Below are 13,118 nucleotides of genomic sequence, written 5' to 3'. Positions count from 1 at the left end.
ATGGAGCCCTCACCCCCTGCACACCAAACCTCTCATCCCCACCCCCACTCCAGAGCCTGCACCCCCAGATGGAGCCCTCACCGCCCTGCACTCCAATCCCCTCCCTCAACCTGCAGCCCCCTCTCGCATCCTGAACCCCTCATCCCCAGCCCAATCCCAGAGCCCGCACCCCCAGATGGAGCCCGCACCCCAACCACCTGCCCCAGCCCAAAGCTCCCTCCCACACCCTGAACCCCTCTGCCCCACCCCCCAACTCCCTCCCTGCACCCCAAACCCCTCATCCGCAGAACCCACACTCCTCCCCAACCCCCCGCCCCATGAAAGTGAGTGAGGGTGGGGAAGAGTAAGCCGAGGGAGGGGGAATGTAGTGAGCGGGGCAGGGCCTCGGGGAAGGGGTGGGGTAGCGGTGTGGGCCTCAGGGAAGGGGCGGGGTGTTCCATTTTGAGCAATTAGAAAGTTGGCAACTGTAAAGATGGTCATATGGGGAGGATGCACAGAGAAAAGAGGAGGAAAAACAGCCATCTAAATAAGTTACAAGACAAATATGGATGACTGGTACTGTTGTATGCACACCACCACTCTGACTGGAGGTACCATTGCCGTGAATTGTAGCAGTAGATAGGGCTGTGATCATGCTTAGCACCTTCCCAAACAGGCTTTAAAAAAAAAAAAAACCAAAACACCACACCACTACTTCTTACTATAATTTTACAATATCATATTTTCCTGCTACCTTAAGCACAGTTCCTGCAACAGTGAATTTGTAAACACACAAGAATGCCATTACCTCTCTCCAGGTCTCGGATTTGGGGACCTTTGGGTGCTCCTCCATATATGCAGGTACTCTTAAGTCTTGAGCATTTGCCATAATCATCAGCCACCTGCTGGACTTGCTGGGCCAGCTCTCGGGTAGGAGCTAGAACCAAACACTACGGGAGGAAAAAAAAAAAAAAAAACATCCAGGATAGCTGAGTGGAGAACACTGTCTCAAGCTAAGATAATTAATTATCTCTGCTCAGATATCAGAGGCAGAATTGACTAGATTGTCAGCATTCAATTACCTAAAAAACAACTAATAGCGGCTCTAGTACACGCTGATAATTATCACTGGGCTTTTGATACACGGAACGTGCTACCCACACTGCTACAATGAGCAGTTCTCTACTTCCTCTTTATGGCATTGCGGTGCAAAATTCATCTACACATTTCTGTTAACTGCATATTATACATGTAAAAAGGAAAAAAATTGAGGAGCACTTACAATTGGACCGTCTCCCCTCTCCAAGTATGGCTGGTGGTTAATGTGAACAATTGCAGGCAGCAAGTACTGAAATAGAAGAAAATTAAGAGACAGGTGTTCCATATTAGATCATGCCAATGATCATCATATTGGATCCTGGTAATGGGGAATTTAGCTTAACATCCTTCCTCAAGCAGTGGCAAGTACCACAAGCTTTAGTGGCTGCAAAATAAATCTTTCAAACTTGGATGTCTACATTTAGATACATAATAAAAGACTGCCTGACTTTCTGAATTAATGAGCACCTACAACCTAAGTTCTCTCTAAGCTGCACGGCCTATTAAGCTCTGTGCAGGTGCTCAGGGCTGCAGGGGGGGGAGGGGGAGAGGAGGAGATTCCTCTCCCCCAACCCCAGACGCAACCCAACCCAGCTACAGACCTGTTGCGGCCAGGGGAGAGCGTCTCTCCCGCGGCCCCAACCCAGCCTGGCCCGGAGCTGCCGTAGAGCCCCACTCACACCAAGGCTCTGGTATACTGGCAGCAAGGCGACTCAGACGCGCCGTGCACGAAACGGGAAGAGCGTCTCTTTGCCATTATGCCCAGCACGGCGGCTCAACGTGCTCCCCCAGGCAATAGCCAGGGAGTCATCTAATGCGTAGCGAGCGCTGAGTGCACTCTGGGCTGCAGCGGGGGGAGGGGCGCCTGTCCCACAGTCCCAGCAGCTCCGGGCCAGGCTGGGCTGGGGCGCCTCTCCCACGGCCGCGGCAGCTCCGGGCCAGGCTGGGCTGGGGCGCCTCCTCCCACGGCAGCGGCAGCTCCGGGCCAGGCTGGGCTGGGGCGCCTCTCCCACGGCCGCGGCAGCTCCGGGCCAGGCTGGGCTGAGTCCAGAGGAGGGGTGCCCCTCCCCTGGCCCCAGCCCAGACCTGACGGGGCCATGTGAGAGGCACCTCTCCTCCCCAGTGCAGGTGCTGCTGTGGGGAGAGAGAGCTGGGCAGAGTCCTCTCTCCCTGTCACAGCCTCAAACCCCTTGTCCCTGGCCCCACCACGGAGCCCCCCCTCTGCCCCATCCCCATCCCACACGCGGAACCCTTTGGCCCCACCCCCACCACATTAATTTTGTTATGTGCACCAATATGGAGGTGATGTGGAAAAATTAGAGGGAACACTGCCTACAACTCCTGCCTATGTCGGTGGGAAGTACGAGCCTGTATTATCCTGTGTGATTTTAAAATGTGTAACTAAGTCAACCAGTAAGTGAGGTCCATTTAAAAAAAATCAAACATATGCTCCCCTCTAAAAAATTGAAACATTGGCTGTGGGTCACCCAAGTAGAAGACAGACAAGATCAGGCACACAAAACAAACCACGTGCTCATTACTACTTAACTATCCCACTTACAACACAGACCGAACATGTTGCAAAATGCTATAACTCTCCCTTTGCACATGTCTGAATGACCAACCAAGAGATGCAAAGCAAGAAGAAACTCATACAAAGCAATTAAGAGGAAATGGTCACAAACACGTACTGCCAAGGTCTTCCCGGAGCCTGTCTGAGCGATGCCCACCATGTCTCTGCCACTGAGGGCCAATGGGAAGCCCTGGCACTGAATTGGAGTGGGTTCTGTGAAATTCTGATCGATCAAGACATCCATTACATACTCTGCAAGTTAAACAAAAAAGTGAAGAACACAAAACTATGTACGTCTGAGTAAAAGCCATCAGTTTGAAGAAAGAAGTGCTGGGGAAATTTTCCTACAGAACCCAGTTTGGGAGCAATTTAAAGTTTCTCACTTTAAGGAATCCTCCAGCTTGTCATATCTGAGATTCTCAAAGGTTTACTTTTCTGATTAATATCTCTAAAGCTACACTAGATCTGATGAAGTCTTTCTAGAACCAAATAGGTCTGATCAGAAAGGTGTTATCCCAGCACTCCTCCTTTACCCCAACAACAAAGCTGATCAGCATCTTGAATGACAGAATACTCACGTGGGAAGTTAGCATGGTGGAAGGCAAACACAGGTTTGGGGCAGGCATCTGTCCCCCTAACTGTAATCTCTTTCTTTCGTCGCAGTTCTTCAACTTCATACTATTTAGGTGGAGGAGGAAAAAAAAACAAAACATAAAATTCCAGGTTGTCAGCAGCAATTTAATACATGTTTCTGATGTCAACTATTAATAAATTCCACAATTGCTTTAGCTGACAGCCTGGTTGAGAGATCTGTGTAAGGAAGCAAAATAGATTTCTGCTCACTAAGGATGGAGCATGAAGCAGGGTGGTCCCTCTCTTTCCAATGCAATTAAATGGGAGCTCCATGCGGTAGCAGCCCTGACCCAGAACTGCTGCTCAGAACCACTTGTGAACTAACATTTCCTTTCTTGTGGAAAACATTACTCAGAAACATAGCAACGATAAATTAAGGCCCAAATATTTTTTAAGTGGGATACTGACAACATTTTCTGAAACATTTGTACTTATAGCAAAAAATAAGTAACATCCCAAGTTAGCTTAACTGAAGGATCAGGAAAAATATTTCTCTACCTTTCCAGTTTACTTTGCACATTTGACAGCACTTTGCACAAAGTCAGTTTCACTGTTCGCCCAGTACAGGGCCTAATCCAAAACCTAGGGAACTCAATGGAAAGACTCCCACTAATGTATGTTTTGGATTAAACCTATGGTTACTTTCCCATTTGTGAGACTCCTTCACATAGACACAGAGGAGAGGAAAAACAAACATTCTGAAAATACAAACATGGGATTGTAAAACAAAAATTAACGGGGGCATTCAAGTGCAGTGCAGTACTTGCAACTAATGAAATTCGTTGTTTTTTAAATGAGTTAAAGTTGATATCCCTTTGCATTGTGTAAATAAGGCAATTAAGGAAAGACTACTTATCTTTCAGTAACTTGAGTTCAAGATGTTTTGTCCCCAGGGATGCATCATTGTAGGATGCATGCACCCCCACGTGCTTGACTGGCTATGTGAATCAACTACGCACTACGAAGTCTCTTACTCCCAAGCGAGGATGTATATGGAGACATAGGCCTGGTCTACACTACGACTTTAATTCGGATTTAGCTGCGTTAATCCGAATTAACCCTTCACCCGTCCACACTACAGAGCCAGTTAATTCGAATTAAAGGGCACTTAAAATCGATTTCTGTACTCCACCTCGACGAGCGGAGTAGAGCCAAAATCGATTTTGTTAATTCGAATTAGGGTTAGTGTGGCCGCACACCACCGAATTAATGTGGTTAAAAACCGAATTAATGTGCTTAGTGTGGCCGCGCACAATCGAATTTATACAACCTGTTTCCCAAATTCGAATTATCTAAATTCGGATTAATCCCGTAGTGTAGACATACCCTTAGATTTGCTGACGCTCCAGGTCCTTCTCAACTACAGAGCCAAAGCCCTGGTCTACACTTGGGGGGTGGGGAGGCGGAAGGGGGGATCAAAGTTACACAACTTCAGCTATATGAATAACGTAGCTGAAGTTGACATACTTAGATTGACTTACCGCGGTGTCTTCACCGCGGTGAGTCGACTGCTGCCACTCCCCCGTCGACTCTGCCTGCGCCTCTCGAGGCGTTGGAGTACAGGAGTCAACGGGAGAGCGCTCGGGGGTCGATTTATAGCGTCCAGACTAGACGCGATAAACCGCTGCCCGCCAGATCGATCACTGTCCGCTGATCTGGCGGGTAGCGTAGACATACCCAAAGACTCCACAGCAGAGCAGAAGGAGGGCAAGAGGTAGAGTACCCACAGGAACAAAACATCTCAAGGAACTCAAGTTACTGAAAGGTAAGTAACTTCTCCTCCTTCAAGTATATATCCCTATGGGTGCTCCACCACAGGAGGTTCACAAGCAGTAACTCAACAAAGAAGTGGGTGCTGAGGAGGTGGATCCAGGACAGTTTGGAGAACTGTGTAGCCAAAGGACGCATTCATCTTGGACACAGGTAGGATAGCATAACATTTGGAGAACATGTGAACTGAGGATCAGGTTGCAGCCCTGCAAATTTTTATGATAGGAAGGTCGTTGAGAAGGGCAAAAGAAGCAGACTGAGCCCTGATGGAGCGGGCTGTAAGCTGGAGGTGGGAATTGTACCCTGGAAGCCTCAGAGCAAGCGATGATATAACCTGAAACTCACTTTAATAGACTGAGTGGCAACAGACTGTCCTTTCATTCTTTCAGAGGTTACTAGCAGTCATGGGGACATTCTAAAGGATCTAGTCCTGTCCAGATAGATGATGAGGGGCCTCAAAACATCTAAACGTATGGTGGCAAGCCTCTTCCCTCAAGGGGTGAGGTTTGGGGAAAATACTGGTAGATTGATATCCTGACCTTCAGCAGGAAATGAAGATGAGGACATAACATGACCCTGTGACAACAGAAGGCAGTGTATGGCAGATCAGCTTCCAGCTGAGACAAAAGTTACCAGGAATGAGGTCTTGACGGAGAGATGAAGGAATGAGCAGGTGGCCATAGGTTGGAAAGGAGAGTTTAAAGCACTGAGGACCAAGTTAAGGTCCTCAGGAGGTGTGGAGTTCCAGATATGAGGAAAAGTTGGACAGATCCTTAAAGAATCTGGCCACAGTAGGGTGAGCAAAAACAAACCAAAAAAAAGAAAAAAAAAAAAATCAATCTTTCAACAGGCAAATGGAAGGCCATAGTAGCTGCTAGGTGCACCCTGAAAGAAAACTCAGGAAAAAGATGGTAATTTCTAACAGGCAACCAAGGATCCGTGAGAGAGTAGTTTCAGAAATGGATATGGAGTGACAGGAACACCAGGAAAGGAAGCGTTTCCACTTCTGCAGGTATGTCTTACATGTGGAAGGCTTCCTACTATTCAAAAGTACAGCCTGGACCTAAACCACACAGTCCCATTCTAAAATTTGAGACCCATTGAGAGCCAAGCCTTGAAGTTCAGATAAACACAGTTGGGGTGTCAGGAGCTCCCAGCTGAGAGGGAAGTGTTGAGATATTCCTCCAGAAAAGTGGAGTAGATACGAGTACCACACTTGTCTGGGCCAAGACGGTACTATTAAGAAGACCATCACTTGCTCCTGCCTCAATTTGACTAAAGTGCTGGGGATTAGTGGTGCTGGAGGGTAGGCACAGAGAACAGCACAGGACCAGGTGACTAGAATGGTTCTCCCCTAAAGAGTTGCAGCTGCATCCCATTTTGGAGCAGAAGATTTGGCATTTCATACTGGTCAGGGTTGCAAAGAGATCCACTATGGGGGGCCCAATGCTTCACAGTTGCTGTGGCAGATCAGATTATTGAGCTCCCACACATGGTCCTGTGGAGATCTCTATGTGGTAGGCAATGCACCAGTTCCATAGTTTTAGTAACTCTATGCACAAAGACTTGGATTTTGCCACCCCCCAATTTATATAGTACACATCCACCCTGGTGTCCATCCATTACTCTAGTAGTGTGACCCTGAATGTTGTGGGGAAAACACTGGCACACAAACTCCCTGATTTCAAGAACATTTCTTTGTGAAACCTTTTCTTAAACCCAGTGCAAACTTTGCACTTGGATGGGACGTGAGAGTCTCTGGGATACCGAAGACAGCTAGAAAACCTTTTGCCTTTGGGGGAAAAATGTATTGCAGGTCTGGCAGGATTTGAATTCTGGGGCCTTTGGCATACCTCAGAAACTAGGTTGAAGAGAAAGGCCAAGGAAATGTTCCCAGGAAACCGAGATGGTGGAATCCCCCTCCCTCCAAAGCACAATCTTGTGCAAAGTAAGAGGAAATAAATAAGTACAATACAGGCTGGAAAGAGCTTCTAGGACACAGTGGACATGCATTTGCTGTCTTGAGCTGCAGGTGTCCGAGAAGGAACTGCAGCAGATCTGTGCCTCCCTACCTATCCTTGCTTGAGGCACAAGGCTGCATAGTGTGAAGATGAGGACCTTGCTGATTCAATCTTCCGACTGAGCTCACAGGTGTGTGCATCCTACAGCTGAGCACTTATATGAACATAAAAAGAACTATTTCCTATGGAGGGTGTATGGAATTTGTCAAGAAAGGTGATTAAAAAGATAATTCAGTTTATTATACTCCTTTTATTTTCTGTATGGGGGGGGTCTAAAGGGAAAAAAACAGGAAGATGGGATTAAAATAAATTATGAAAAGGGCAACGGACTGTTCCTAAATTTCTCATCCATTAGCAGCAGCATCTGTGATTCAAACGAACTGTTGTGTTTTGTTTTCCTTCAACTGTTTAGTTTGTTCAAACACTTTCCTGATGTAGTGCTTGCAACAATGTAGCTCCTATCCACAATAATAAATCATGGTATCAAATATGCCTCACTAATAGAACCAGACAGGTCAACCAAGGAGATGATGGATTAGAAAATAATTAAATTGAAGTCTTGTATTTAAAATCCAATTTAACAATGGGGAAAAGGAAATTCAGAAGCACACAGGACAGATAAAAAAGGCTGGTATAAAGGGTCCCGCCGACCCACAGCCCTTTCAGTTCCTTCTTGCTAGCTAACTCCAACAGAAGGACAGGCGGGGAGTTGGAATGGACATGAACAACACATCTCGAAGAACAGTTATGCAAGGCTAGTAACCATTTTTTCTTCTTCTTCGTGTGCTCGCTAATATGCTGATGGTAATACCACTCAGACAAACCCAGTATCATCTCTAGCCTGCTGGGTGATGGTGTAGTGAGATACAAAAGTGTGAACTGACGACCACGATGCCACTCTACAAACGTCCTGGATAGGAACTTGAGCCATAAATGCTGCCAAAGATGCTTAGGCCCCTGTGGAATACATCACCAGTTCAGGAGGAGCGGGGCCACATCGTAGCATGTACGAATACAGGAGGTGATCCATGATTAAATTCTCTGGGCTGAGACTGGAAGATCTTTCATCCTGTGTACAATGGCTACAAATAGCTGAATAGATTTCCAAAATCATATAGTCCTTTCTATGTTGAAGGCTAGTGCACGTCTGATGTCCAGCAAGTGGAGCCTCTGGTTCCTCCCTGTTGGCATGAGGCTTCGGAGACCAGTAGGAAGATATCCCAGTTACTATGGAATTGTGAAAACACCTTAGGGAGGAAGGCCGGATGCAGACACAACTGGACCTTGTCCTTGAAGAGTATCGTATGGGGTGGTTCTGAAGTAATGTCCACCAGGAAGGCCACCTTCCAGAACAGGTACAGCAGAGAGCATGTTGCCAACGGTTCAAACGGAGGTTCTGTTAGCCTTGCCAACACCAAGTTGAGATCCTAGGGAGGGATTGGTTGCCATACATGGAAATACAATTTCTCAAGGCCCTTAAGAAACCAACTGCAAATGGAGTTTGAGAAAACGGAACATGGGTGAAAGGCCAAGAATGCAGCTAGATGGACCCTAATAGATGACACGGTTAGGCCTTCCTGTTTCAAGTGCAGCAAGTAATCTAGAATGAATGTAGAGTTAACTGTGTAGGTGTAGCACCTTTCTTCGTAGACCAGATCGAGAATCTTTTCCACTCTGCCAGGTAAGTGGCTCTAGTGCAGGATTTTCTGCTCCCTAAAAGCATCTTGCAAACCAGCCCTCAGCATGCTAGCTCTGTGAGGTTCAGCCATAGAGCTTCCAGACCATGAGACAAAGGGACTCGAGGTTTGGATGACGTAGACGCCCATGGTCCTGGAAGATCAGGTCTGGAAACGGTGGCAGACGGATTGGCGTTTCTACCAAAAGGTCTAGGAGCGTGGTGAACCAGTGCAGACATGGCCAAGCCAGGATGAGATACGCTTCGTCCCTTCTGACCCTCAGCAAGGCCTCGTGTATGAGAGGAATGGGAGGGAATGTGTAGAAAAGATAGCCCATCCAAGGGAGAAGAGAGGCATCTGCGAGTAACCGCGGACTGTGAACCATGAAGGAGCAGAACTGGAGACACTTCCTGTTGTGCTTCATCATGAACAGATCTGGGGAGTCTCCCCACTTCTGGAAAACGCCTTTCACAACATCTGGATGGATGGACCGCTTGTGATGGCTGGAGAAAGATCAGCTGTGGTAGTCCGCTAACTTGTTCTGCGACCCCGGGAGATAGGCTTCGAGGTGGATTGAGTGGGCGATGCAGAATTCCCACAAGCAAAGTGCTTCTTGGCACAGGTGAGAGGAGCGTGCACCACCCTGCCTGTTGATATAGAACATCACCGTTGTGTTGTTTGTGAGAACTCACATGTACTTGCCCGCCATGTGGGGTTGGAACGCTTGGCAGCCCAGGCAAAAGTTCCCTGACAACGTGTAGCGAGAGCTTTTCTGGAGACCAGAGGTTCTGAGGGACCCTAAGTGAGCTCCCGAGCCCATTCGAGAAGCATCTGCTATGAGAGACACTGATGGTTGGGATCCTGACAATGGGATTCCTGCAAACATTGCCAGTGGGTCCAACCACCAAAGAAGGGAGGTGATCACTGATGAGGGAAGTGTGATGGCCGTGTCTACGTGGTGTTGGCCCATTGAGTATATAGATGCCAACCACGCCTGAAGAGGTGCTGTGGTGATTTCGGAGGTTCTCGATAAGCATCCCTATTGCTGGGAATCGAGCTTCCAGGAGGAAGGCTTTGGCTGGGACCAAGTTGAGGATCGCCCCGATGAATTCTATTCTTTGAACCAGGGAGAGAGTAGACTTCTGCACATTTATTAGCAGACTTAAGTCCTGGAATGTTGACTGTATTAACTTTATATTGGATTCCACCTGGGCAAAGTCTGATCTTTGATCAGCCAGTCACCGAGGTAAGGGTAGACCTGAACCCCTTGTCTCCTCAGGAAGGCAGCCATAACTGCCATGCACTTCATGAACATCTGAGGGGCCACTGATAGGCTGAACAGGGGCACATGATTCACAATAAATCTGAGGAACCTTCTGTGTCCCTGAAAGATTGAAATAGAAAAGAAAGCATCCTTCAAATCGAGGGCGGCGTATCAATGCCCTGGATCCAGGGAGAGGATGATGGAGGCCAAGGAAACCATGGGGAACTTGAGCTTTTTCATAGATCTGTTGTGGTTTCACCGGTCCAGAATTGGTCTGAGACTGCCGCTGGCTGTTGGGATTAGGAAATAATGGAGTAGAGCCCCCAGCCCCTTAACTCCTGTGGAACCTCCTCCACTGCTCTCACCCTTAGGAGCGACTGCACCTCTTGGGCTAGAAGTTGTTTGTGAGAAGGGTCCCTGAAGAGGAACAGGGAGAGGGGGTTGGAAGGAGGGGAACTGAACTGAAGGGTGTGTCCCAGTGCTATTGTGCATAGCACCCTGAGATCCAAAGTAACACAGGCCCACGCCTGATAGAAGTGGGATAATCGGTTCACAAAAAAATTAGGAAACTGGCTCCACAAATTTTCCCGGTACGTCGTCCCAAAGTGTCCTATCAAAAGGCCTGCTTAGATCCTGCCAGGTGTCACGCCCCACCCCCCAAACGAAGACTGGGGCGGAGGTCTTCTCCTATAGCCCCTGCTCCTCCCTCTTACTATAGTCTGACCGGGCAGGTGCCTGAAAGAAACCAGTAGCTGGTTGGGGCTTGAAGTATTTCCTAGAGGGAGCTGGTGTACACAGCCCTAGGGACTTCAGCGTGGCTCTCATGTCCTTCAGGCTGTGCAGTTTGGAGTCTGCCCGCTCCAAAAAGAACGATGTACCCTGGAAAGGAAGGTCCTGCAATGTCTGCTCCATCTCATGGGGTGGGCCCAAGGAGTGAAGCCAGGAGCTTCTCCACATTGCCACCACTGAGACCATGGATCAGGCTGCAGAGTCTGCGCATCCAAGACGTCCTGCAAGGACACCCTTGCCACTAATCTTCCCTCAACTAGGGCTGCAAATTCGCATCTGGACTCCTACAGTAATAATTCTTTACATTTTGCCACACAGTCCCAGGAATTAAAATCACAATTGCTCAGGAGCACTTGCTGAGCTGGAGGCTGCCAGCTGAATAGACCTTTCTGTCAAAAAGGTCTAGTTTTGGCATCCTTGGCCTTGGACCTTGCTGACCCTGTCACTCCTGCTCGTTGGCTGCTGATACTATACCAATGAGCCTGGTAGTGGATGAGCGTACCTCTTTAGCTGGAAAAAAGTACTTTTTCTCCACCTTTTTTGCCATCAGCTGAAGGGATGTTGTGGTCTGCCATAAGACCTGGATGGGGTCCATAGTAGCTTCATTGAAGGGCAAAGTCACTCTTGAGGGGCCCGATGCAGCTAGAATATCCACCAGAGCATGTGAGGACTCCTTTATCTCCTCTACCTGGATCCACAGGTTTTGTGCTACTCTTTTGAGGAGCTACTTATGCGCCCTGTAATCAACCTGAGAGGACACAATGTCCAGTCCCATCACTGCCTCATTTGGAGAGGAGGAAGAGAAAACCTGCACATACAGGGGGCACTGCTCCTTGCTCTCAGCACAGGACGGGTCTCATGGTGCCAGGTCTTGATATTCAGCCCCAGGCTCGGTACCGAGATCTGGGTCCTGCTCCTAGGAGGGCACTGGGGGTGCTCTAGATTCCAATACAATGGAGTAAGACCTTATGGACTATGAACCCTAGACTGGAGGAAAAACCCAGGGGTTCCATTTGCCACTGTGCTAGTTGCCAAACCGCAGAGGGATGCCCTCGCCCATGTCTGCCATTGGGTGATGTTGGCTAGAGTGTTGGTGCCGGCTTCTGCAGGAGACGTATGACTCCGCCTCCAAGGATTCCCTTCCAGGCAACCAGAGTGGAGTGGTGCCGACTGCTACCGGCAAACAGTGCCAGGAGGGAGGAGACGGGGGCTGCCCCAGGATGACTGGTTTCCCTTATGACGGCACCTGGGGCCTTAGTGCCATGGGAGCTCTTGCCGCCACTGACATCTCCCATACGGCAGGGGATGGTGGTACCAGGAGAGATAGTAAATGTCTTGCGGCCTCGAACACCTCTGGCACAGATGGTATTGCAAGGGCAGCAGAGCTCTGATGGCTCTTGTATGGCGGAGAATCCACCAGTGCCAGCCTCAAAGGTGTCCATTCTGGGGCCAAAGTCAACAGCATCAGGCAAGTTGCAGGGGTCTCAGAGTGGCCCAGCATGGGTCGCACCCTGTTAGCGTCTCTTTGTCTCGTGGACTTTGGAGTTAGGGATCGCACCCTGTCCATCGTCTTCGGTTTCTCTCTCAGCACTGGCGATGGAGAACGATGCAGAAAGTCACTCTGGCAAGGAATCTTCTTTGGCACCTAGGATGATGGATGGTGCTGGGAATCCCGAGAAGCAGAAGCCTCCTTTTTCAGCGCCTGAAGTGTGGAATGGCGCTGAGTCTTCCTAACAGAAGCCAGGGCGCTTCTTATCGAGGCTGAAGTACTCGGGGCCAAGTCCGAGTGACTAGGCTCTGAAGGAGGGCAAAGTGCTGTCTCCAAGGAGGAATCTAAGCCTGGTGTCCGTTTCTTTTTTGGTGCAGGCCTTGAAGTGTCTGCAGATTCTGAAGTGCTCCCACATGTGAGCTTCCCCCAGGCACTTAAGGCAGCTGGAATGGGGGTCACTGACAGGCTTCAGTTTGTGGCACGAAGCACAAGGCGCTCCCCGGTGCCAGGAAGGACTAGTTCCGCTGAGCAGGGTTTGCTAATCTAAGGGCTGGTCTACGGGGGGGGGGGGGGGGGGGGGTGTTACCCAACAGATACCACCAAGAGAAGAATTTTCCAGTGGCGGTGCTTGGGGCGAGCACACACCTACATTGGAATGGACATGAGCAAGCACTTGAAATACTTTTCTGCAGAGTGTATATACAAAACAATACAGGGAAATACAATCAGAATATAGTCTGCATATCCCCAGTTTTCCCACTTTTAAAGATTCTCTGGTGCACTGAAAACAGAAAGGACAGGAGAAGGAAACTTACAGGGGTTAGCC

General features: G+C 48.8%; 1 protein-coding gene across 1 annotated transcript in view; it reads right to left on the bottom strand.

Annotated features, from left to right (window-relative positions):
• Window positions 1-13,118, bottom strand: part of DDX17 (DEAD-box helicase 17) — a 28,223-nt gene that overhangs the window by 9,933 nt on the left and 5,172 nt on the right. The window contains exons 3-6 of the mRNA XM_026657488.2: window positions 3,229-3,328; window positions 2,769-2,902; window positions 1,262-1,327; window positions 788-929 (exon numbers count right to left, since the gene is read on the bottom strand). Coding sequence (XP_026513273.1) covers window positions 788-929; window positions 1,262-1,327; window positions 2,769-2,902; window positions 3,229-3,328 — 442 coding nt within the window. The remainder of the gene's footprint in view (window positions 1-787; window positions 930-1,261; window positions 1,328-2,768; window positions 2,903-3,228; window positions 3,329-13,118) is intronic.

This window comes from Terrapene carolina, unplaced genomic scaffold (genome assembly GCF_002925995.2).
Source record: "Terrapene carolina triunguis isolate 2854851 unplaced genomic scaffold, T_m_triunguis-2.0 Scaffold247, whole genome shotgun sequence".
Lineage (NCBI taxonomy): Eukaryota > Metazoa > Chordata > Testudines > Emydidae > Terrapene > Terrapene triunguis.
The sequence above is the reverse complement of the archived record's forward strand: the minus strand, read 5'-3'. Positions and strand labels throughout refer to the sequence as shown.